Source organism: Rhineura floridana, chromosome 3 (genome assembly GCF_030035675.1).
Source record: "Rhineura floridana isolate rRhiFlo1 chromosome 3, rRhiFlo1.hap2, whole genome shotgun sequence".
Taxonomy (NCBI): domain Eukaryota; kingdom Metazoa; phylum Chordata; class Lepidosauria; order Squamata; family Rhineuridae; genus Rhineura; species Rhineura floridana.
In genome coordinates, this window is record NC_084482.1 from 980,981 (window position 1) to 1,008,222 (window position 27,242).

The following is a 27,242-nucleotide window of genomic DNA, read 5'->3' on the forward strand; positions in this document are numbered from 1 at the left end:
AGGAGTTCAGGTCTCCTGCTCCCCTGGTGCATTCACTATAGCTGCCCAATTTCCCTGCTTTTTAAAGTTTGATAGAAATACCTGTGGGCTATAGGTATGTTCTTAAACTGCAAGGTTTTTTGCCTATTAGTGAATTTCCCTGCTTTTTAATCCAGTAGGTAAGAAATGGGATCCTGTGCAAGTTTGCTGAGAATGGATTGATCATTTGCATGCTTATTGAGTTCAGCAGGATTTACTCCCCTGCAATCATGCTTAGGATAGGTGAAACTGACCACAGGGGATGGAGAGTAGTCCAATACTGACCTGGGGGAGGGGTAGGGAGGGAAGGAGGAGGTGGTGGGGGAGGGTTGGGGAGGGGGAGGGGAGAAGATTGGTTGGGTAGGTACTGGGCAGAGGAGAAGCCCCTTTCCTTTCCAAAAGGAAAACATTATGAACAGTATCATTGCTTTTCAGCATTTCCCCCACCTTTTTATTCTGCAGCAGGCACATGTAGCCTCCCACCCACATTTAAACCAAAGCTGTCCCTGGCCACATGCACACCAGGTCTTTATTTCACTTTGGACAGTCATGGCTTCTCTCAAAGAATACTGGGAAGTGTAGTTAATGAAGGGTGCTGAGAGTTGCTAGGAGATGCCTTGTTCCCCTCACAGAGCTTCAATCAGAGTGGCTGACTGTTAAAGCAGTCTGGCCACTGGAGCTCTCAGTGGAACAGGAGTCTCCTCTCCGCATCCTTCAGAAACTACACTTCCCAGGATTCTCTGAGGGAAGCCATGACTGTCTCAAGTGAAATCAAAGTCTGGTGTAGGTGTGGCCCCCTGATTAGGCAAGCCAAGCAGTGGTGAGTCTGGCTTTTAGAACAGTGACAGTTGGTTCTTACTGAGTATGCCTGACATTATCATTCAGTTCAATGTAAAATTATTAAATTGATTAAAAATCAGCCAGGCTTTTTTTTTTAACTTTTAAACTACAGAAGATGAAGGTCAACATATGGGGCAAGGTCAGTATTAGGATTACAGGTACTCTGTGAACATGGCTGATTTTTAATGAATTTCAACAGATTATGAGAACTCTGACAGAAAAAAGTCCAAAAGGGCTCTGGGGTTTTTCTCTCTCTTTTTAGACTTTGAACACTCTATTCTCTCTGACTGTTTTGTGTATTGCCATGAAAATTTACAGGGTTGTTAAGCAAGCATTTCTGAGTTCAGGACTATAAGTTTTGTAAGGTTTTGTTTGAAATGAGCTTATGAGAAGCATCAGAATGGCATAGGGGGTATTTTCAATTTAACATTGCGGAATGTGAAAAATCCACACTGGCTACAGTATACAGTATACACTCGTGGCAATAATAATAAAAAAGGCAGAACAAAAGCCCTATTCCAAAAGATTAGAGAAATAAAAGGGAAATTTACACCAAGAGTATGTTGAATAATCAACAGGAGTATATACTGACTGACCAAGATAAAATAAAAAGAAGATGGAAGCAATACACTGAAGAATTATATAAAAGAGATGCAAGGATGACAGATTCATTCATGGATGAACCGTATGAAGAAAAACCAGAAAGTTTAGAATGTGAGGTGAAAGCTGCACTTAAAATACTTGGAAGAAACAAATCACCAGGACCAGAGGGCATACCAATAGAGTTGCTACAAGCTACTGAGAATGAATCTGTCCAAATTTTGACAAACGTTTGTCAAGAAATATGGAAAATAAAGCAATGGCCCACAGACTGGAAGCGCTCAATATATATCCCAATTCCAAAGAAAGGGGATCCCACAGAATGCAGTAATTACCGAACTATTTCCTTAATATCCCATGCAAGTAAAGTATTGCTGAAGATTCTACAACAAAGACTCTTACCATATATGGAGTGAGAAATGCCAGGTTTTTATGCCCCCTGACCCAGCCAGTCCCAATCCTTACAGAACTTGCCTGGGACCTCAGCTGTCTCAAGAGACAGCAACCCAGAGGAGCAAGCAGGCAAGCACCCAAATGCTCAAGTATTCACTTCCAGGGCAGGTCTTCCCCAATCCCTCAGTGCTGCAGCTTACCATATGTGGGGCTATTTAATTTAGAAAAAAGGCAAGGAAGGATGTACTTGATATTGGTTTATAAGTATGGCTTGGAGAACGTGAATAGAGGGGTTTTCTCCTAGAACCTAGGGTAATCCAATGGAGCTGAATGGTGGGAGATTCTAGAAGAGGAAATATTGCTTCACATATTGTATAATTAACCTATGGAATTTGCTGCCACAAGATATGGTAATAGTCACTAGTTTAGATGGCTTTGAAGGGGGATTAGACAAAACCATGGAGGAAAAGGCTATCGATGGCTACTAGTTATGTCTGTATGGTATCTCCAGGTCTGGAGGCGGCATGCTTCTGAAACATGCTGCTGGGGAACAGCAGTGTGAGATGGCTATCATCACCCTCATGTTCTGCTTGTGCTTGTGGGCTTCCCAGAGGCATCTAGCTGGCCTTTGTGAGAAACAGGATGCTGGAATAGATAGGCTTTTGGCCCAGTCCAGCGGGCTCTTCTTATCTTATCAGCACGGAGAAGCCTATTATCCTAATGCAGGGATGGCTAACCAGTGGGCCTCCAGATGTTGCTAAACTACAACTCCCATCATCCTTGACCATTGGACAAACAGACCGGGGCTGATGGGAGTTAGAGCAACATCATTTGGAGGGCCAAAGGTTCCACACCCATCATACATCATAAAGTGGCTGGAGTCAGACCCATAGATTTTAATATTGATGAAAGCAGTATGAAAATGGTTTCACTTCCTACGGGTGTACACAATTATATTAAGCACAAGTCGTTCTTGGTCAAACAGATCTGACACTTTTTTGAAACGATGGGAAATCCTGACAAAACGCCTTGCGACCCTGGAAAAGAACACGTATCCTCCTGCTGCTTTGAAAGCTGTCCCCGCCTCCCCGCGCCCATCGCCGACCATAGGGAGCCCGCTGTTCTCTTTACTTGCTGAAATTCCTGGCCCTCCGGGGAGAAGGTGAGTGGGTCGAAGGACAGCTGAGCAAGCAGCGATCCAGTCTGAGCAGCTTAGACCCCCTCGGAGTGTGTGGGGGGACCGCGGGGTGGTGAAGGAGAGTCACGGGCTGGAACTTTCCCCACACCCGCCCCCAGAGGGCCCGATTGAAAAAGTGGCCTTGGGGGGAAAACACAGAATGAACGAGGCGGGAGTTTCCATAGCCCCTCGTGAGCGCTGACAAGACGAGCGAGGGCTTCCTGGAACCGCCTTGCTGCATATAAGCCCCAGCCGAGAGCGAAACCCAGCAGAAACACCCGGGAGTGCCTTCTCAGTAGCAGCGGAATTGTCTGCAGGCTACTGAATTGATTCGGATTAGCTGCACGCCTCAAGGGATCCGGACCAGAACATCTCGTCATCAGCCTTCCTGAGTCTTGATCGCCATGCAGCGGTTTCTCCCCCTCTTCTTCCTCCTGGTCCCAGGGGCCTGGGCTGCTGCAGAAGGTAAGGGCGGGGAAATCTTTCTCTCTCCCCTCTCCCTAGTCCCTCCCCACCCCTGCCCTCGGTTGATTGGCTTTAGCGTTTCCAGAGCACACCTTCTTTTCCCTTCGCAACTCGCTTGTTTTCTGGCCATCGCTGGCTGGGTGCCCCCTGAAAAGGGGGCTTCTGCCACTGGATTTCCCCCCAACAGACGGAATGTGTGTATGTAGGTGATGGATGAGTTGCGTGAATGCCTCCCTCAAAAGCTAAAGCCAAGCGCTCAAAATTATGTGGGTTAATGGTGTTGTAGGGATTAATCTGGAAGATCTCCCCGGTAATTCCGAAATACACTCTGCATATACTCAGAGGCACTTTCTCTGATTCATATTTCAAAGGGGATGCTGGGGGCTGGAGACAAAGGGGAGTGGTTTTGTTTTATTAATCTTTAAAAACTACAGAACAAAATGAGGCGTGATGTGTTTGATTATGAAAAGAACTGCCCTTTAAAAGGTGCCCAGAATATGTAGCCTGAGCAGCTATCTCAGCTTGTTTGGTGTTGAGGCTCTCTCTGAATCTTTTAGAAGTGGAGTTTGCAGAGTTGGAGTGTGGTGGTAGAGAATTCCCTCATCTTCCCTTGGCTGAACTCCCCCACCCATCAACTTGTCAGATGCAGTGTTGCCATTTAAGTTTGGGGAAAACCCAAGTTTTGGCCTGATCTTGGTGTTATGCTTCCTGAAATGAACAAAGTAGTAAGAATTAATCGCTGGCTACTCCCAAACACAACTACAGCCAAATGTCCTTGTTTTGTCACTGAACAGAATTTTATGTTCCGAAAGAAGCCACCTTCTGCTTGATTCTGTGAATGAACTTATTAGTGTACACTTCCAGAAGGATTGGAAATATCAGATGTGCAAGGGCTGACTGAAAATGAATGCATTTGAGAATTTCATGAAGAGTTGTGCAAAATTACAAGAAATACATAAATACAGCAAGCTTTAATTTTTTTTTAATCTGATGAAATGGTCATGGTTGTGAAACATTCTTAATTTTTTCCCCCTATGGTGCCATACAGTCTGAGTTCACATTCAGCATGGGCAAAAGGTCTCGCACCTCTTGCTGCAGGGGGAAAAAAGTACAACACACCACACACACACACACACACACACACACACACCATTCCAATCCCTGGGGAAAACGTTCTGTGGTTGTGTGATTGTTTGCAAGCCACCTCAGGCTCAGCTAGGTAGGTAGGTAAAAAACATGGGAGGGAAATAGCTCAGTCTTCAAGCATGTGCTTTGAACCCAGGTTCCAATCCTTGGTAATATCTTCATTTAAAAGGTTCCCAGGTGCCAATGCTAGATAGACACTGCCTGAGACCTTGAAGAGAGCTGCTGCCAGCCAGAGTAGTTAGCACGAGTCAAAATCAGAGGTGGGTAGAAGGCTGACTGGGATATTTTCCTAGATCTCTGGGTGACTTGCAGCAAATCAGCATGGGTTTCTGGCTCCCAGTTGCTTAAGAGCAGAATTACTCATTTTTTCATCTAAATTAGGAGGGTGAAATGAAGAAAGTTAACCAAGAGTGGATTTATTTTTGGTGACAGGAGTGTGTGCTTGAACTTAGTTCATTTCTAAAAAGACATTCCTAGGCTGAGAATGCGCTCATAGGTGTATGTTTTTTTCACCTGGCTCTGGTTGGTAGGTCTTGGGGCTCTGGTTAAAAACAATTTCTGACGAGCTTGAGGTCTACCCACCCCTAGTCTATATGGACTAATAGTCTGACAGCTTCATACATTCATGAGCCAGATGGACTTCTCTCCCAACATTGCATTTGCATGCTTGCTGACTTGTAGATAACGGTTGCATTTGTCTAAGAATAGAGACAGGGTTTGTTTTGCTTCACTGGTTCAGAGAATAAAATACAATAGGTGAGATGACAGCTTTTGGTAGTGGGGGAAAGGAGTTACACTGTATAGAGTTACACTGAATGAAAAAATGGCCAACAAACCAACCCACAAATTTATAGAAATGAAAATACTCTGCATTAAAATCATTTAGTACTTCAGTTTAACTAACTCCACATGCATGTTTTCCCTCAGTTCGGATGACCATTCTTTCCTCAGATGTGTTGATGTATGGGAGTCATCATTCAGCTTGATTGTCTGAATGTCCGAATGAGACAAAGACTGAGTACACACCTTACATTTAAAGCACACGAGTTTCTCCAAAGAATCCTAGGAACTGTCGTTTACCCCTCACAGAGCTACAATTTGAACACCATTGACAAACTATAGTTCACATTTTTTGCAGGAAGTCATTTGCTTTAAATGTATGGCGTGTGCATACAGTCAAACACAGCCACAAGGCACTCGTCAGAAAGTCAAGATTAGTGTAGCTTGCACCGGGGTGGGGGGTGGGGAACCTTTTTCAGCCTGAGGGCTTCATTCCCTTGTGGGCAACCTTCTTGGGGTTGCATCACAGTGGTGGGTGGAGCCAGAGGCAAAAAGTGGGCAGAACAATGGATGCCATTCTTATCTTTGTACAATGGAATGTATTCCAGTAAGAGTCAGGAGTTTCTACATGCTTCTACACATCCTCCATCCAGGCAAACAAGGCATTATCACAGTTCAGGTCAGGCATGTCTAACTGGAAATAAGCCCCACTGAGTTTCCTGGGAATTGATGATGATGATGATGATGCACTGCCTTCAAGTTGATCCCGACTTATGGCGACCCTATGAATAGGGTTTTCATGGTAAGGGGTATTCAGAGGGGGTTTACCATTGCCTTCCTCTGAGGCTGAGAGGCAGTGACTGGCCCAAGGTCACCCAGTGAGCTTCATGGCTGTGTGGGTATTCGAACCCTGGTCTCCCATGTTGCAGTCCAACACGTTAACCACTACACCACACTGGCTCTCAATGTGTATAGGATTGCAACCCTAATAATTGATCTTCTGCCTCGTATACAGTTTGACTCCTTTGCTAGATGAAAAAGCCAGATAAAGTCAGGGGTCATTAGGATACTGATGGACCACAATGTGACAGCAGTCTTTCCCAAACTGGTGCTCTCCCATCAGCCCAAGCCAGCATGACCCATGATCAGGGATGATGGGAGCTGTAGTAATCAAAACATCTGGAGGGCATTAGGCTGAGATGGCTAGGCTAGAGTGTTGGTTTTGGATGTAGAAAGCCCAGATTCAAATTCCCCTCCTTCCCCGTGAAGATTGGGCAAGTCATCTCTCAACAGAAAAGGCTTATTGTGAGACTAAAATGCTTCTTTGAGTGACTTTGTCATAGCCAGACACAAACTTTTATATCCCCTTTGCTACACCCCCAAGTTTTTGTATATTTTAGTGTTTATGTATTGTTAGTGCCAGAAATGGACAAGCTGAATGAGATCACATGCTTTATGCTTTGTTTTTAAGTGAGTAAATGAACACCTACCTTCCTTAGAATAAAATCCCACTTACTTGGGAGTAATCCCCATTGAACTCAATGGGACTTCTGAGTACATGGATATATGGGATTGCACTGTTAAATAACTTGGTTAACATACTGCTGCCCTCCTCGTTTAAGCAGCCTGTCGTGTTTAGAGTCACAATAACTGAAGGGGGTTTCTCTCTCGCACACCACTTAAGCACAATAAGTATGATAGTGTTGGGTATGGATGATAACAATAGTCACCTTGAAGATTCCACTGTGAGTCAGAGGAAGTCTTAGGTGGACAGAGTTGAGTGGGAAGGGTGGGTGAGGTTTGAAGTATTGCCCTTTTGGGTAGGTGAGAATCAGCTTTCATTAGGGTTTTTTTAAGCATACATTTGCCTATTCTGAAACCAAGCTTTCATTCTTTAAGTGGAACCCATCACCTCACAAAATAAAAAGGCAGTTTAAAAAAAAAATCTTAAGTGGGGCCATTTAATGTTCCAGGAGTAGTGATGCTTCTAATAGCCCTGCTCTGGCTATGGCTTTGCAGTGCACAAAATGTGAACAGGGAGAGAGGATACAATGGACTCTGCAGGATCCTGTAGACAACTTCCCAGTAGCAGTTGTAAATTCCAGTAACTCTGTTGCGTCTGGTTTATATCTATGGCTCAGCGCTATAGGCTGTGCAGGATGTTTGGGGGGTTAGGAAGACATGCCAGCATAATGAGTCTAATTTTAATTAATTAAACTTATTTAAACCCATATGATACCTGTATGGGGCAAATAGTACTTTGGGAGGGAGGCAAGCTAGATTGGGAAAACTCGCGTACGTGTGTGAATTAACAAGCCCTTCTCCAATGTTCCTTCCTCCCCCAACAAGCTGCTTTTAGCTTCATCTTTTTAAAAAAGTGGGAAATCTAATCACAGTACAACCTCCATAGTCTATCAAGTGTTTCCCTAAAAGAAGTATTTGCTTAAGTGAAATTCTGGGAAATTGGAGCCTCACTCTGATTTATGAAACAAACTGAATGAAAGCTTTCCAGATGGATGGCCCAGATACTACACATTTCAGCTATACTTTGACAGTATACCATTCTCTTTGCAAAGTGAGATTATTGGGGTGGAAGGGTGGCAAACAGAGGAGGAATCTTTCTTCTAGTTAGATAGCAACATGAATTGGATATATAACTTCCAGTGTAATCCTACTACATGTGTGTGTAGGATTGCAGCCTCAATGTTCCAAGAGTTCAATGTATTTTTTTTCTCCTAAGCATTCCTTGTAATTCACTTGATGAGTTGAGCCTTTCCTGGAAAGGGCTTGATTTTCTTTCACCGTTAAGCAAAATAAGGAGTGGCAGAGAATTCCTCTTCTTGATCTCCTGGCTGTCTAAAGAGCAAGCCAAACACTGAGTCATCATGCAAGGGAAAAGGAAGCCTAACAGTCTCCTCAAAGCAGATCCGAAGTCACATCTGAAGCACATAAATTTTGCTGACTGTGAGCTTAATCCCCAAACACAGTCTGAGGTAGAGGGCATACCAGACTATCGATTCCAGGCACAGGATCCTTTGTTTTTTTAAAAAAATTAGGACTGCTGCATTCTGTTAACTAATTTGTTATTATATGCCTTCAAGTTGAATATGACTTATGGTGACCCTATGAATCTTTTTTTGGATATATAAGTACCCGTAATAGTTTTAACATACCATGGTTAAGACAAGTACAATGTAGAAAAAAATGGGCAACTGGCACTATCTTAGAAGAAGCATTCTCCCTTCTCATACACACGATTCCCACATTCAGTAGCTGCTCATCAAATGCAGAGTCAAAAACTGGTAAGGATTATATGTGTGAACCTGCTGTGTGTTAAACAACTGTCCCATCTCCACTTGTGACATAATTAAGAACATGTGATGTAGAAGACACACTTGGATGAAACAGATTATCTAGATCCATACCAATCGGGTTTCAGGACTGGACATGGAACTGAAACAGCCATGGTCGCTCTGGTTGATGATATGAGGAGGGCACTGGATAGGGGAGAATTCACCTTCCTTGTCCTCCTGGATCTCTCAGCGGCTTTTGATACCGTCGACCACGGTATCCTTTTAGATCGCCTGGAGAGTTTGGGATTGGGAGGCACGGTTTTACAGTGGTTCCATTCATTTCTCTCTGATAGGCGTCAACAGGTAGCATTGGGTGATGAGGTTTCAGACCCTTGGCCTCTCAATTGTGGTGTGCCACAGGGTTCTATCCTCTCTCCCATGCTATTTAACATCTATGTAAAGCCGCTGGGAGCGATCATCAGGAGATTTGGGCTGCAATGCCACCAATATGCGGATGACACTCAGCTCTATCTCTCATTTAAATCTTCACCAGAGAGGGCTGTGGAGACCATATCCAAGTGCCTGGAATCCGTGAGTGGATGGATGGGTAGGAACAGGCTGAAACTGAACCCTGATAAGACCAAGGTACTACTTGTGGGAGACAAGGGAGGGTTGGGAGATGTTGACCTGGTGTTTGGTGGGGTGAGGTTGCCCCTACAGGACCAGGTCCGCAGCCTCGGGATCATTCTTGATTCCAAGCTGTACATGGAGGCTCAGATTTCGGCTGTGAGCCGGGCAGCTTGGTATCAATTACATCTTATACGTAGGCTGCAACCCTACCTCCGTGTTCAACAGCTCCCACTCGTGGTACATGCCCTGGTCACCTCTCGATTGGACTACTGTAATGGGCTCTACGTGGGGTTACCCTTGAAAACGACCCGGAAATTGCAACTTACACAGAATGCAGCGGCGCGCTTACTTAACAACAGCCGCCGCCGTGATCACATTACGCCGGTGTTATTTGATCTACACTGGCTGCCAGTTGTTTTCCGGGCCCGATTCAAGGTGTTGGTATTAACCTTTAAAACCCTGTACAGTTTCGGCCCAGTTTACCTGAAAGAGCGCCTCCACCGCCACCAATTATGCCACCCGACCAGATCAGCCACACAAGGCCTTCTCTCAATCCCACCAACCAAAACAGCTAGGTTGGTGGGTACTTGGGAGAGGGCTTTTTCTGTGGTGGCCCCCACTCTCTGGAACTCCCTCCCATATGATCTTTGACACGCCCCTTCCCTGGATGTATTCCGCAAGGCCCTGAAGACGTGGCTATTTCAACAGGCCTTTGAGACCCTTGGGATGGGTTAATCTCCATGATTTTGTCATCTATTATATGCTGCAAATGTAAATATTTTATAAATGTATTGATGACTGTCCAGTATTTTATTTATTGAGACTAATGTGACTGCATTTGATATTATTGTATTTTATCTCATTTTAATGTACGTCGCCTACAGTGGCTATCTGCCAGATAGGCGACACACAAATTAAATATTATTATTATTATTATATTATTATAAGACAAATTGTGCTGTTTATATGATTTGACGAGATTGCAGGAGAAGGGTACAATGTAGCAATGGGCACTAAATCCAGCTTCCTGAAACTAGTAATAAAGCATGTTTCAAGCTATTATGACTGCAAAGATATGCTTAAAAGTGTGTTGACAATGCCTGCTGAGAAGCAAGAGGAGCAGCTGAGCAATTTTTTCCGTGATTAGAGATGGGGCTACAATGCCCTCATCATTCTCTGTCCCCTATTTGACAAGCGCAACCAAAATAAACTGTACACAATTGTAAAAAAATACATTATGCAAAATAAAGAGGAATTATACAATGTGCAAAATGGTATACCTATTGCAGAATCCAACCTTTCTAAAAATACAGAATCTGGGATACATACAGCCAGGGCTGGCTCCAAAGGGCGGCCAGGTAGAGCCCTGGCTGAGGGCCCCACAGCCCACAGGGCCCCCTGACGGGCCCCTTGTTATGGTGAGGGAGTAGTGCTTCCCATCCGTGGAAGGCTCCCTGCCACCCCTGCTCCTCGTCTGTTCGCTCTCCCTCTCCCCTGTCCACTCTCCCGCTCTCCCTCCCCCCTGCCCGCTCGCCCTCTCTCCCCCCGCTTTGCCCGCTCACTCACTCTCCCTCCCCCCTGCCCACTCTCCCCCACCCGCTCTCCTGCTCTTCCCCTCACCTGCCCGCTCTCCCTCCGCCCCGCCCACCCGCTCTCCCCCCGCCCTGCCCACTCGCCTGCTCTCCCCCTGCCCACTCTCCCCCACCCGCTCTCCTGCTCTTCCCCTCACCTGCTCTCCCCATCCACCTGCCCGCTGTCCCTCCGCCCCGACCGCACGCTTTCCCTCTGCCCCGCCCACCCGCCCGCTCTCCTTCCGCCCCACCCACTCACTCTCCCTCTGCCCTGCCCCGCCCGCTCACTTCCTCTCCCCCTGCCTGCCTGCCTGCCTGCCTGCTCGCTCACCCTCCCTCTGCCCCCACCCACTTGCTCGCTCGTCCTCCCTCCGCTCCACCCACTTGCTCTCCCTCATCTGCTCGCTCGCCCTCCACACTGTGCCCGCCCGCTCTCCATGCCATCCCACCCCACTGTCCGCTCGCCTGCCATCCTGCCCCCTGCCTGGTAGGTAGGTAGGTGGGGCTTGCGTGCAGGTGCCAGGGCTCAGGGCAGGCAGGTGCCTGGGGCCTGCCCTGCATACACTATGTAGGAGAGATTACTTGGACATTTTATCCTTATTTACAGTCTCTTATGTTTCAGTAGGAACATAACATTGATGTCACGGGGACGGGCCCTAGTGATGTCAAGGGGGTGGGCCCTAGTGACATCATGGAGATGGGCCCTAATTATGTCATTAAGCATGATACATTAAGTATCAACCACAGTTGCTTGGAGCATACCATTCAAAAAAAAATTCAAGTTGATCCCGACTTACGGTGACCCAATAAATAGGATTTTCATGGTAAGCGGTATTCAGAGGTGGTTTACCATTGCCTTCCTCTGAGGCTGAGAGGCAGTGACTGGCCCAAGATCACCCAGTGAGCTTCATGGCTTTGTGGGGATTCGAACCCTGGTCTCCCAAGTCGTAGTTCAACACCTTCAGGGATCATTTAATCTAGCTTACTTGCTACTAGCAAGAAATGTTTACTTGCCCTCAGGCCAGGCCATTATTGGAAGAAAGGAGCTTAGTGTTGCAGAGATGTTAGATGGGAGCACAGATGAATGCCTCTGAAGGCAGCAATTCTAAACATGCTTATTAAGGAACTAAGCCCCATAGAACTCAATAGGACTTACTTCTGAGTAGATATGGTTGCAGCCATGTTAAGGGAGGGCATTCTAGGCAAGCAGTTGGCAACTGCCTGTGATGTTGCTAAAACTTGACTGGGGATCTTCCACAAAGTTATCCATAGGCCACTGTAACTTTATGTGTTGGCTACTGTTCTATCGGTCTCTATTCAAAGAAATCGAACAATCACAATTATACAATTACCTCTAGTATTAAGGTAAAGGTAAAAAAAGTGAGAGAGAAATAAAACCAATAGCACCAGGTTAGAAACAATTTTTTATTAACAAACACTGTCTTTTAGAGAACAAAGGCAGGTTACATCACCAATCAAACTGCTAATCATAATCCAATTGCTAGTCCCAACTAGAGTAGAGACCCACTGAAGCAATGGAATTTACATGGTGTCAATTAATCAAGTTCTCATTGATTCAGTGGGTCTACTCTAGTTGGGACTAGCAGCTGGATTTATTTATTTATTTATTTATTTATTTATTTCGATTTATATACCGCCCACAGCCCGAGGGCTCTCAGGGCGGTGCACAACATGGATAAAATACAATAAAATCACAAAAACAGTAAAGTATACATTGTTAAACAAGTAAACAACCTGATATACATTAAAAACACAATAGATTAAAATGCCTGGGAGAATAAAAAGGTTTTAACCTGGCGCCGAAAAGATAAAAGTGTAGGCGCCAGGCGCACCTCATCGGGAACACTGTTCCATAATTCGGGGGCAACCACTGAAAAGGCCCTAGATCTTGTTACTACCCTCCGAGCTTCTCTGTGACTCGGAGCTCGGAGGAGGGCCTTAGATGTTGAACGTAGTGAGCGGGTAGGTTCATACCGGGAGAGGCGTTCCGCTAGGTATTGTGGTCCCGCGCCGTGTAAGGCTTTATAAGTCAAAACTAGCACTTTGAATTTGGCCTGGAAACAAATAGGTAGCCAGTGCAAATGAGCCAGAACAGGTGTTATATGTGCAAACCGCCTAGTCCTCATCAGCAGTCTGGCAGCTGCGTTTTGCACTAGCTGTAGTTTCCAAACTGTCTTCAAAGGCAGCCCCACATAGAGCGCATTGCAGTAATCCAATCTAGAGGTTACCAGAGCATGCACAACTGAAGCGAGGTCGTCGCTTTCCAGATAGGGGCGTAGCTGGGCTACCAACCGAAGGTGGTAGAATGCATTCCGTTCCACCGAGACCACCTGCGCCTCGAGAGACAGGAATGGATCGAAAAGAACCCCCAAGCTACGAACCTGTTCCTTTAGGGGGAGTGTAACCCCATCTAGAACAGGTTGAACATCCACCATCTGGTCAGAGAAGGCACTCACCAACAGCGACTCGGTCTTGTCAGGATTGAGCTTCAGTTTATTAGCTCTCATCCAGTCCATTATCGCAGCCAGGCAGCGGTTCAGCACATTAACAGCCTCACCTGAAGAAGATGAAAAGGAGAAATAGAGTTGCGTGTCATCAACATACTGATGACAACGCACTCCAAAGCTCCTGATGACCGCACCCAGGGGCTTCATGTAGATGTTAAAAAGCATAGGGGACAGAACCGATCCCTGCGGGACTCCACAATGGAGACTCCAGGGTGTCGAACAATGTTCCCCAAGCCCTACCCTCTGGAGACGATCCACCAAGTAGGAGCGGAACCACTGCCAAGCAGTACCTCCAACTCCCAACTCCGTGAGTCTCCCCAGAAGGATACCATGGTCGATGGTATCAAAAGCAGCTGAGAGATCAAGGAGAATCAACAGAGTAACACTCCCTCTGTCCCTCTCCCAACATAGGTCATCATACAGGGCGACCAAGGCTGTTTCAGTGCCAAAACCGGGCCTAAAACCGGATTGAAACGGATCTAGATAATCAGTTTCATCCAAGAGCACCTGGAGTTGGCTGGCGACCACCCATTCTAAGACCTTGCCCAGGAATGGAACATTCGCTACCGGTCTATAGTTGTTCAAATTATCTGGGTCCAGGGAAGGTTTCTTCAGGAGTGGTCTCACTACTGCCTCTTTTAAGCAACTAGGGACCACTCCATCTCTCAAGGAGGCATTTATCACTTCCCTGGCCCAGCCGGCTGTTCCAGCCCTGCCAGCTTTCACTAGCCAAGAGGGGCAAGGATCCAGTACAGAGGTAGTTGCAGGCACCAGTCCAAGCACCTTGTCAACGTCCTCAAGCTGTACCAACTGAAACTCATCCAATAAATAAGGACAAGACCGTGCTCCGGATACCTCATTGGGTTCAACTGCCGTAATACTGGAGTCTAAGTCCTGGCGGATGCGTGAGATTTTATCTTGGAAGTGCCCAGCGAACTCATTACAGCAGATGTCTGAAGGTTCTATAATTTCCTGAGGGCTGGAGTGTAAAAGCCCTCGGACAATTTTAAAGAGCTCCGCTGGGCGGTTGAGAGATGATTTAATAGTGGCAGCGAAATATTGCTTTTTTGCTGCCCTCACCGCTTCTGTATACAGTTTAGTGGAGGCACTTACCAAGGTGTAATTGCATCCGTCAGGAGTATGCCTCCATCTGCACTCAAGCCTTCTCCTCTCTTGCTTCATCTCTCTCAGCTCCGGGGTATACCACGGGGCTGCATGAGCTCTGCATGGGATAGGGCGCGCAGGAGCAATCGTGTCCGTGGCCCGGGTCATTTCCGTGTTCCACAGTTCGACCAGGGCTTCGACAGGAGCGCCTGTCTTATCAGCCGGAAAATTTAGGCATTTATCTCTCTTACAATAGCGAAGTGGATGACATCCAAGGGATGTTCTCGAACAACCAGTATTACTCTTTATAAACGAAAAACAGAAATAATGAACAAGGTGCTTCCACTGTAGTAACTGGATTTAAAGAACAAAAAAGGCTGAGTTTAGAATTTGTCCTTCTCCTTTGAACCACAAGCTTTAAGCAACCTTTGCTCTTCCTTCACATATTTGAAAAAATCAGCACAGTTCATGCCAAAGTTTGATTTGACACAAAGCTCTGCTTTGACAAGGGAAGGTAACATACGGTTCCTGTTGTCAAGTGCTCTTGACTGTGCTTCACAAGTCAAACAAATGATCCTCCAAACTTCTTTACAGACTTTATCCTTCGTTGCAGAGATAGGAATGAGTAATGGTTAAGAAGATTCTCTACCCTTTCCTGGCTTCCCCGTTGTGGGCTGCTATAAACTCACTTTGAAAGACAACCCAAATCTAGTGAGTAATAATTGACAGCGAGAAAACACCCATGGTTTGGTCTACCTTCACAGGCAGTAGCTTGGGAACAATTACAGCCACTCCTTCAAATATGTGAATTCTCTTTTACCACTATGGGGCAAGAAACAAACTGCCATGCAACCGACAAGGTGCATCATCAGTGGGTTTTAGGGGGTTGAGCTGAGCACATGCAACCACTGCTGTTGCTTCTATGGATGTAAGGGAGTGGGGTTAAAGGTAAATGAAATGCAAACAGAAAAAGAAAAACAAAATACAGCGATGCTTTCCTAAATGCAATACCATACCATACACAAGATTCCTATGAGTAAGGCAGACAACTTAGCATCCCACAACCAGTCAGGATTCATAACCGAAAACCAAAACTAAAAAAATCCTGCCATCCAGTCAGCTAATGCAGAATGCTGCGGCAGGATTGCTGACATGAGTGAGATCCTATCAGAACATAATACCTCTGCTCTGAAATCTGTATTGGTTGCTGATTTGCTACCAGGCCAAGTTCAAGCTGTGCTTTCCATGTTATGGGTGCCACATAGTACTTGTTTTGCTTTTGTAAGAAATCAGTCCTGTAAAGTGGCAGCATTTTGGATACTCTGTTCATAGGGTTTTTGTGGTAAGAGGTATTCAGAGGTGGTTTACCATTGCCTTCCTCTGACTTTGGACACATATCATACTTTGGACACGTAATGAGAATACATGATTCACTAGAAAAGACAATAATGCTGAGAAAAACAGAAGGGAGTAGAAAAAGAGGAAGACCAAACAAGAGATGGATTGATTCCATAAAGGAAGCCACAGACCTGAACTTAGAAGATCTGAACAGGGTGGTTCATGACAGATGCTATTGGAGGTCACTGATTCATAGGGTCGTCATAAGTTGAAATCAACTTGAAGGCACATAACAACAAAGTGGCAGCACCTATGCTTTGGAATCTTTTCTTTTTTTAAAAAGTTTTTAAAGCTTTTAAAAATGTTTTTAAAGATGTTTTATTTTAATATAATTTAAAGTCTGTTTTTATGATTTTTAAAGTGTTTTTAGTGTTTTTGTTTGCCGCCCTGGGCTCCTACTGGGAGGAAGGGCAGGATATAAATCAAATAATAAAAAAATAAAAATAAATAAACTTCATTCACCCAACCCAACATTCAGAATCATTCCACTTTAAGCTGTTTTGTAACTGTTTATACTTGTTTTATGATTATTCAAATTAATACACACCAGAAGCCGCAGCAACAGTCTGAGAAATAGAGTGATATATTTCCCCAACCCAGCCCTCTCAGTGCCAAACCACAGCATTCCCCACCAGCTGCAGTTTTCAATGGGTACCTCATGTAGAGTGCATTGCAGTAGTCTACACAGGAGCATGGATCACTGAGGCCAGGCTATCCCACAGTAAAGTCACAAGGTGTGGTGCAGGGGCTTCCTGATTCAGAGTTCAGTTGCTCAGCCATTGAGTTACGCTAGCTTTGAAAAGTAAATAAACAAAAATTGCTTCTTGTGTTAGGATTTTCACAGGAGGTGTATGACTGCCAGCACAAAGCATTTTGCTGCCTGAAAAGGAGCCCAAATCCCCACCCTCCACAATGGAAGGGCCAACATTAAAAAAAAAAAATCTCATGGCACCATTCAAAAACTAATTCTTGCCTTCATCTATCCCACTGATTCTGCTACCTAAAGCAGGTCACTTCACCGGCCCTGGAATGTGTACTTTGACAAAACCTCATTGTCTGGTTCTATTTTGTAAGGGAACTTTAGAGTTTACACACACACACACACTTTATTGCTGTTTCTGTTTCTTCCTAACGAGACGGGGGTAGAGTGATTGAGCAGGCAGGGGGGAGAGAACGGGGGTGGGGGGCAGGGTGATTGAGCGATTGAGCTTTTAAATCAGCATGGAGGGCAGGCAGGGGGAAGAGAACAGGGGTAACACACACACATACCCCATCATCACTCGCCTCCATTCTGCAGCTGCCTTCTCCTCCATCATCCTTGGCTTGGCTTTCTCCTCCACCATCCATTTTTTTCTCTCCGGTGGTCCACCACCCCCTGCCTCTTCACCTCCTCCCTTGTGCCGCCTAACACAGAGCACGAGGGAATAGCGAGGCTGCGCAGAAGCCTAGTGTGAAGCACATGTCTTCTGTCCACCAATCACAGGAACAGAAGACTTCCGCTTGCTCCCCCCCCAGTAACATCCACCAAAGCTGGAGATTCAGGGACATGGGGGCGAGTCTGGCTGGAGATCAGGAGAGCAAGAGCAAAGCCGGAGTCTCCGGCAGGATGCTGGAGAACTGGTAATGCTATATCCCACCCACATTCTGGCGTCAGCACTTGGTACTCTTGGACATCTGTTGGGGCCTTCTAGGATGCACCAACACTTATGCCTGCCCCAGGGTTCCAGCTGTGGGCATAACTAGGCAGTGGAAGGCAGTGGTTTTCATTTCCAATAATGCCCCAAACTGCCTGACATACTGTCTCTCTGGGCCATCATGGGAAGTTACAATGGCTACCCTCTGCTGTCAGGTACCCTGTGGATGGGGGCTCACCAATATAGGAAGACCTACCATAGGGGCATTTTGTAAAGGGCCCACTCAAACCTAGAGGGCCCTGTCAACCAGTCATGCATAAAGACATTTTAAAGCATGACTAGACAGGATGAAGGGCAATAGATATTTGATGCACTTACTATCTTACCTGGAAAGCACATTTAACCTCCTTACCTGCTGCACTTTTCTAGTCTACATCCCACCTCCTCTGTTATCTTCTTTCTTTTTTTGTCCTTTCTTCTGTTACCTCCCTCACTGTGGTCTCATCATTTTAGATTCCCCCTTTATCATTGCATTTTTGTACAAGTTATATCTGTTGTTCTTTCAGGAGCTCAGGAGGAAGACTTCATGAGAATTTGGCCAGAAAACCCCGTGGTGCCATTTGGAGGCTCCATTGTATTAAACTGCAGTACCAACTGCAAGGATATAGGTCTGGAGACCAGCTTAAGCAAGGTTCCCGCAGGGGACGGGCCCTCTTGGAAAGCCTTCAATCTCACCAATGTTGATCAGTGGGACCCAAAACCATTGTGCTATGCTACCTGTGGGGAAGAAAAGCAAAAATCTCAGAGAGTAGCCATCACAGTTTACCGTAAGTCATATTTTGGGCTGTGTTTGAATAAACATTCATGAAGGAGTTAGGTTGAGAATTTGGAATGCTGCTTGCTGTGAAGGAAAGTGGAGGTTATTCTGTGGAAAATAGGAGGAGACTCCTTCCCCTTCACAATGTAGTCTGCCATCTTTACTATTTTGCATAATTCAACCTGTGTTTTGTGGAATGCATGCACGAATGTGTTGTCCCTCCTCATCTGCATTTGGGCTCAGCTCATAATAGTCTTGCCCCAGCCAGCCTTCTCTGCCAGTCTCGCATGGATCCCAAGCAACATCATCTTTGAAAAGGAAGAAAGGAAAGTGACAGTGGGGTGAGGGGCTGCTTGGTGATAGCAGAGACCTCATGGCCGCATCCTTCAGGCCTGGACATGTTGTTCACTGTCCCTGCGATGCATAGGAAGAATTATTTCCTGAGGTGGCATAGACAGAAACACTGAACATTGATTCTTTTGTTCTTCCATCCTCTAAAATATAGTAACAAATGAAGATTGGGTTCTATTTGATTTGAAACTGTTTTTATGTATCATATTGTTTTATATATGGTTTTATTGTTAAATCACTTGGAGATATTTCATAGAAAGTATGTAGAAATATTTAATGGCTGGTTAATTATGATATCACTACATTTTATTGCGAATAGATAAATAAGATTTATCACTTTATATTCTGTTCCAGGACCTCCGGAGCGTGTAGAGCTGGATCTCTTGCCAAAGATGGAGGTGGGTAAGGGGTATAACCTGACATGCCAGGTTTTCAATGTTGCCCCCATCCGAAATCTAACTGTGACCTTGTATAAAGGAAAGGAGGAGCTGCATGTGAAGACCTTTAAGGACAACAGTGATCTTAAAGCCAAAAACATTGTGGTGCCTTACAATATAATTGCTCAGCAACATGACCACAGGGAGGAAGTCATATGCCACACAGCCCTGGATTTGAGCCCTGAAGGGCCCTTCCTTGAAAACTCATCCCTCAGCAAATCATTAGCAACTGTTGGTGAGTTCATATCTGATGCTCCACTTACTTTAAAGGAAAATAGCAACAGTGGTGAAATACATAGATTAATTGACTGACTTTTTGCTAATAAGCATAAATCCAGTCACAGATTTTGATTAGTTCAGCTTTTTCAAACTCTAGAGATGATGGATTCCCCCGCCCCAGTACACATCCCCTTGGGAGTATCCAAGAACAGTCTTTTTTTTTGTTCTTTCTTTATATTTTGCTTCTGTTTTCTATCCATGATGGATATGTTTCATTTTTTGTAATGAAATGGAGTTGGTGTGAGGGCAGGCCTGTTATATCTCCAAGGCTGGGGATATACAAAGAAATGTCAGCTGATTATAATCTGATAAGTGTTTTACTTCTGTAAACCTCAGGTTCTCCCCCAAACATGGCAATACCTCCCTCTTGTTTTTTTAGCAGCATTGTTTTGACTGCATTTCTGTTGGCATTGGCACTCGCTACCTGAGTTTGCTGTTAGGGAGAGTGATTTATCTGGTTGCTCTTTTAATAATTGAGATGGTTTCTTTCACTGTCTTGACAGTTTTTCCAATGGATCCCTATCTCCAAACCTCGGACCCTGTAGAAATCAATACCAATATGACTGTGAAATGTGAAGCGTCTGGGCTTTTTCCGGCTGAAGAAGCACAGTTTGATGTGTCCTTTGCAGGGAAGAGCTTGCACTCGGACATCCGTATGTCAGGGGACATAGTGAGTGCCCAGGCTCAGGTGTCCTCCACATCAGCAGGAGAACATAAGTTGATCTGCGCAGTCACTCTGGGGCCTGTGGCCAGAACTGTAGAGAAGACTGTGAATGTATACCGTGAGTATCATATCTGTAATCAGAACATGTGCATTTCTGAGACAGGGCTCCCCTCCCTCCATTCAAACTGTAAAGAGTTGAACTTGAAATTGCCTTCAAATGAGAAGCAAATGGTGAAATAGCAGGCACAATCCAAGCTAAGTTAATTGAACTTCAGTCCCTTTGAAGTCAATGGGACTTAAGTGAAGTGATTCATAACTTGTCTTCATTTCAAAGGGACCAAGGTTCAATGAACTTAGGCTGGATCTACGCCAATGTTTTTATGAAAATACATGCAGAATGCAAATTTGACCTAAGGATGAGATTGTGTGGGGAGTGTGACAATGCATTGAGGCCACCCCACATTGTCTCCCCCCCAATCTGGAGTGCTCAATTGCAAATGTGTATGAGATGGCATGCAGAGAGCAGGGGCTTTTAACCAGAGCTTGGAAAAGTTACTTTTTTTGAACTACAACTCCCATCAGCCCCAGCCAGCATGGCCACTGGATTGGGCTGATGGGAGTTGTAGTTCAAAAAAAGTAACTTTTCCAGGCTCTGCATTTAACAAATGTTTCCAGCTCACGGTGCCCATCTCAAGTCTTTCTCCCTGTAAGCCATTGTTGAAACTTAATGGAAAGTCAATCAAGGGTTCTTCTCTTCTCTTCATACATTCAAAATTCTACAGTTTTGGTGCTTAGTGCTTAGTCAGGACGTCCTGCACTGTCTCCTGTTATGGTGCTGTCCCCACAGAGATCCATGCATGTCACAGGTTGGAGGCACTTGCAGAGCAAATGTTGTATAAAGGCCAGTTACCAATACTGTGTCACACTAAACATATTTTCTCTCATACATCTATTGAATAAATTTAATATGATATCTTTTAACTAATATAACAAATGTGCATTTTAAAATGTATTCTGATTCATTTTTTGAGGCAAGAACTCAGTCAGAACTTTTGGGAAGTGTAAAATCCAGTGAATAACTTTTAGGTTTCAATCTACACATTGGTACTGGATGTGGCCTCAGGGCAATTCCTATCAGAATTCACAAAGACTGAAATTCCTCAGCATTCCTAATGTTCAATTCACCTTTCCTCCTGAAAGGTGTCTAGGCAATGTACAAGTGAATTCCTTCCCTCTGTTCCTGTGAGAAAGAGTAAAGAACTATACTTGAAGGGGACATTGTGACAGGGACAAAGCCTATCCACCAACTATGACAGTCGGTGACCTGACATCCACAAAACAGGGCCCCAATGGGGCTGCAAGGCACTGGCTTTACACACACACACAGAGCCTGGCTGTCAAACGATGAACAATTGGTTACCATTAATTAACAGCATTTTGAAACATAATTCTTATGGAGAAGTTGACTAGACTCTGCCCCCATCAGGACGGGATATGAAGAATGGGCTCAGTCCAACAGATCAGCTTTCCTACCTGTCACCTGCCTGTCATAAAAATAGTCTAGATGAGCTCAGCTAGCCCTGCCAGATGTTTCCAGGAAGCCCACAAGCAGGAGGTGATAGAAACAGTCTACCCTGCCCCTCTGGTTTGACCCTAGCATCTGATATTCTGCTCACCACAGGTATGCTGCCTTTAAATGTGGAGGGACTATTTCATCATCATGGCTAATGCCTGTCAATTGACACACAGACCTTTTAAAAAATGTAACCTTTTAAAACTAACATGATAGTATTTAGCTAATATTATAGTCAATCAAGCAATCTAAATATGTAATGGCTGCTGTGCTATGTTCCTTTACAGGTTTACCCAAGCCCACCCTGCACATTGATCACCCTCAAATCCCTGTCAACACAAATGTGACAGTTATGTGCAGGTATGATGGCTCCAAATCTCCTGGTGTAGTCATGCAGATCACCGATACCAATGAAATCTTAGTATCTGGAGACAGCCCTTCCCTGCATTATCCAGTGACAGCTCGTAAAGAGGATAATGGGAGGCAATTCGTATGCAAAGTGGAGTTGAAAGTTGATGGGCACTCAGTTGTAAAAGAGACATCTGTAAATCTCACCGTCTTCTGTGAGTAGGAAATAATCTGAACAATACTTTATTCCTGCAAATTCAGAACTCTTCACTTTAAGCAACAAAATAACCCATTGCGCAGTTGGAATGTATTGCCCAAATTGGGCAGCTTTCCAGACAAAGACCTAGTTCTGAATGAGGTGGGAGCTCACATGATTGAAAGCTATTATATACAATAAATAAATAAATCCCTGCACATAAATAACAGGCCTAGCCTTCTCCCTGATATGCTAGTTTTCAAAATGGAGGGATTTTTTGTTTGTTTGTATCAAGTAGCATTGTCATGTAAACCTCATTACCACCTGCCTTCTTAGGTGGTTCAGACCAAATACATATTTCTCATATCAGTGAGATGTAAGTTATATATGCACAATTTGTGGGTTAGATTTTGTGGAATGTTAATTAATTATCATGAATTGGAAAAGGACAAATGGAAATATGGTGAAATTGTTTGAGAAATTGTCCTATAAAATGGGAATTTAGCCTTAGCAGCCATCAGATGGCCTGACTTCTAAAATCAAGTCCAGTCCCCATATTTGTAATTTTTTAGCAGAAATTTCCAATACATTTTCTGCTTTTCCTCAAATCTTGGATGCACCTTCATAACATAATTTTATTTTATTTATTTAGTAAAATGTACATACGACTTGATTGTAAAAAAAACCTTTTAAGCAGTTTATCACTTAATTGCTTGACACTTAATTATTCACATCTAATGTGATGTTGGATGGTGGGAGAGTTGTGACTGGATATCCTGTGATTTTTAAAATCAAAAGCAGCTTTAAGGAGGGGCTGATTTGGACCCGAGTGATTGTGCATTTTATCGATCCACATTGTCCCACCCAGAGCTACTACATGCCCTGTGGGGGAAAATACAAAAGTACTTATGGGAAACACCAATTTCTATTGGAAAAACCAACACGGTGGTGGTGGGTAGAAGAATTAAAAACCCTCCCCTGGTGTTGTGGTTCTGATCCTTCTGATCTGAAACCTTCTTCTGTGGTTGCTTTTAGCATGTTTTAAAAAATGCTGCAGGATTATATTTTTAAAAACTTGATTATGGATCTCAACTCCTGACATCACATCTGTTAAATGTGTGAACTGAAGTCAATTAAAATGTATTCTGTTGGGTTATCTGAAGTGATATGACACTTCCACCTGTGATGCTTGGTCTCTGATGGTTTGTTCACACATACACAAATGTCATGTGATGGACATATATGCGTGAACCAGTCCTGGGATTATCAAGTTTCTATGCAAATGCTAGATTCTCCATTAGATGCAACATTCCACATTGTAGATTCCAGGATTTTTGAGTGCCCAGTGCACACTGCCTACAGCACGTGAAATTACCACCAAATGTATTGTAGTTTTGCATGGTGAAATAGGGTGCTGCAGTTAATCCCATACCACCAAGGCAAAATAACCACATTTGTCTTCTCCTTTCCAGATGGGCCCCAAATGAATGATTCTAGCTGCCCCAGTAAGTTGACCTGGAAAGATGGCAGCAAAGAAATTTTTATCTGTTCAGCTTTGGGAAACCCACCGCCAACTGTTGAATGCAGGAAGGATGAAAAGTCTTACCTCAGCATTGGGATACAGCAGCAAGTCAGGAAAGAGCACGGTGGCATCTATCATTGTAATGCCACCAACACATATGGATCTGATGTTAGAGATGTGACCATACGTGTTGATTGTAAGTTAAACTTCTTGTCCTAAAAAACAAAACAAAACCCCACAGTCTTTGGACTTGCAGCAGATAGCCAAGGATGGGGAACTGTTTATGTTCACTCTGTGAAAAAACAAGGCCAAATTTGGGTTATAAATTTATCACAAGGAGGCTAACAGACAGAAACTTCCTCAGTCTCTGGGCTGAAGACAGTACACTGTTGCAGTCAGTACACTGAGCTACACTGGGACATTGGCCAGGATTTCAACAACCAGCAGGCATTCATTGTGTAGGACCAGTGGAGAGACTCCTTTGGGTTTGGATCTGATAGATGTTCAGATCTCACACGTGTATTGGTTCGCTGAATAGCTTTTGTCAGGTGACAACTTCAGAGGAAGTTGCGTATTTTCAGCCTCAAAAGAGAGACGATAGTGGGCCAAAATAGAAGTGTGCACATACTGTAGGTAATGATGTCTCTGTTGGACTGCTTTAAGTTCTCTTAAAAAATATTGCCTGTCTCCCAAATCAGTAGACTTGACTCTTCTGACATTCAGTCCTGTGCCGCCTTTGATATTCCATAACTTTCCATTTGTGGGTAGCCTACACAAAATCCCATGTATGCATAAATTAGCTTCATTGTCTTATCATATCAAATTGCAAGTACTAGGAACTTCCAGGAAGCGGCTAGTTGTAGAGAATTTGGCATGCCTAGCATTACACAGCAAAGCAGTTGTGGGAATCACCAGGGGCTTGGAAGCTGGTGAAAAAGGCAAGAGTCCCTGCTATCCCTGGAGGAAGCCTCATCCAAGCTCACTTACTTAAACTATTGGCATTTAGCAACCAACAGGTCCTTTTGATCATGAGGGATAGAATGTTGCCCTTTAAAAAACAAAAGTGGAGTGTGTCATGCAAGCCTGCAACTAAGATGGCTGTGGAGCAGGGAATTGTGGGGTTTCTTTTTGATAGTGTGGGATGGTCAGAGGTTAACATTTGGCTTTTGCTAACAGGCATGAGTTGGCAGCTGCAGGTAATCAAAGGGCCCAGCCTAACACCTCCTTATCAGTAAAGGGCCTGGTTCCCTCAAGGTCGCAAAGCCTGGGAAGCTTCAGGGAGGACGCGCCATTTGGCCGGTGATTAATGAGCCCTTGCCTCATAAAGAAGGCCCTGGTTGATTAATTGTCTCCAGCCTGTTGCTAAGGATTTTGCCTTGAGTATGGGCAGAAAATTCTAAGTTTTGTTCCTCTCTTGGGTTCCATCATCCCTGCTTGATGTGACCTGGTTAGGTTCCAACTTACTATCAACTATCCTGACTGTTATCTCTTTGAGGAGAGGTGGCTAACTAACTGCAAGTCTTTTTTTGTAAGTATTAGCTCAGGCTAGTTAGTCTCTATTATTTTTCTGTTTGTGATTGAACTCTCTTATGCTTTACCTTACCCCTCTTGGGTGTGGATATTAAAGAACCATTTTGCTGCTGTAACTGTGCACCTCTTTTATTCTTTAATAAACTTCTATTTACCAGTGTGTGTTTATTTTAGGAGAAGGTCGGTTCTGAATCTGGTATCTTAACCATTGACCACAGCTACTGTGTAAATTGGGTTGTTTGCCTGAGGCTCTAGGGCAGCCTTTCCCAACCAGTGTGCCTCCAGATGTTGTTGGACCACAACTCCCATCAACCTCAGCCAGCATTGCCAATGGTCAGGAAAGATGGGAATTGTGGTCCAACATCTGGAGGCACACTGGTTGGGAAAGGCTGCTCTAGGGCAAGGAGTATCTCCTTGGCTCTTGGCCTTTAGAATTTCTGGCAAGTTCTCTGAGTTTCCCTTTGGCTCAGAGTGGTTAACCAGTAAAAAGGGTGGTGGCGGCTATCTACCCTGCAAGACTGTTGTGAGCGTGCACAGTCTTGACAGGGAAGGATATCTTGCCAGGATCAATTGCCCAGGGTGGGGAATTGGCTCCTGGTACAGTGAAAGTCAGGGGGAGCACCCCCGACTATCATCACAGAGTGTGTGCTGCAGATGTCTAGATGGCAGGTTTGCAACTCTCTGGGATTTTTAGGCACTTAATTTTAACTCACGTGTCTTTTCCTTTCACAGTTTACCAGATCAACACCCTTGCAATAAGCCTGGGGATTCTCAGTGCGACGGTCATTGTTTGTGCAGCAGGGATGGCCTATTACATGTACTACAAAAGTCATAAGATCAGAAAATATCGCTTAAGGCAACAGCGGCAACAGCAAGCAGCTGGGAACCCCATGGAGCAAAAGTGTCTGAATGGCAATGTATAGGTTGTAAATGTTTAAGTGGACTGGTAGCTGCTATGAACTGAAGAGGAACTTGACTCCATGTCAGTAAGCTGTTATTGAGGTTTATCACCTCACGTAGCTGGTGTGGATGGGAGAAAATGGGAAAGCATTCTTGAGGTGCTGAACAACTGATGAGCAATGCTCTAACTGGACTTTGTCTTAGAGTTTTGGAGGGTGATGGTTTCTGCACTTTCAGACACTGGCTGGTGACATTCACTACAAGAGAGCCCAACCAGAGTACATGTGATCAGAGACTTGTGCCTCATGTCTTTTTCTTAAAACCTCCTCTTCCATCCAAGCCCCGGGATTCTTACGTTTTGAGAATCATATTTATAGGTCAAAAGGGGATCAGGCAGGTACGCTGAAGAGGGAAAGATGGAAGAGCCACATCAAGCATGGGCTCTTTTACCAGCAACAGTTAATTTCAGAACTAAGCTTGTCATCCCTATAGTGTCAAGTGTTTACCTAGATCCTTTGTTTCACTGCGATTATCAGCAAGCAATGACATGATCGCATGTTGTATTGTAGAAATTACATCTGCAGCTTGAACCATTCGCTGGCAAGCTCTTTCACAGTGCAATCTGATTCCAATTGGGCCTTATTATGTGGTGGTAGAGTGCACATAAAATGGTAGGAAATCATGATGGTTTTCTGTTTTGTATCCTGGTACATGAACTCAGGATTGTCTTCTTTAAAAATGCTACATGTCTAAGACAACTTGTATTTATGAATGTCAGGCTGAATGCCATGAAGCCTTTCTCAAATGGAAGAGCATTTGGACACTGAAATGGACTGCATGGAACAGATCCAAATCACTCACTGCAACTGAAAATAACGAATTCTTCAAGGTGAAGGATTTCAGAATGATACACACAGGGTGTGTTTTTAAATGACCACTGAAAGATACCTTGCCCTGTGTTTCCACATGCTTGCTTTCATTCATATGTGAAAACACCCACAAGATCTGCTTCATGAATTATGCTTTTCAGGTATACAGCTAATATGTG

The 27,242-nt window shown here is 44.5% G+C and overlaps 1 protein-coding gene across 1 annotated transcript; it reads left to right on the forward strand.

Moving 5' to 3' along the window:
• Window positions 1-3,016: 3,016 nt before the first annotated feature.
• ICAM1 (intercellular adhesion molecule 1) lies at window positions 3,017-27,242 on the forward strand. The gene is made up of 7 exons (XM_061613748.1): window positions 3,017-3,493; window positions 18,144-18,404; window positions 19,100-19,417; window positions 19,965-20,243; window positions 21,986-22,261; window positions 23,715-23,960; window positions 26,027-27,242. Exons 1-7 carry the CDS (start codon window positions 3,433-3,435, stop codon window positions 26,215-26,217), a joined length of 1,632 nt encoding a protein of 543 aa, XP_061469732.1. The 5' UTR covers window positions 3,017-3,432; the 3' UTR covers window positions 26,218-27,242.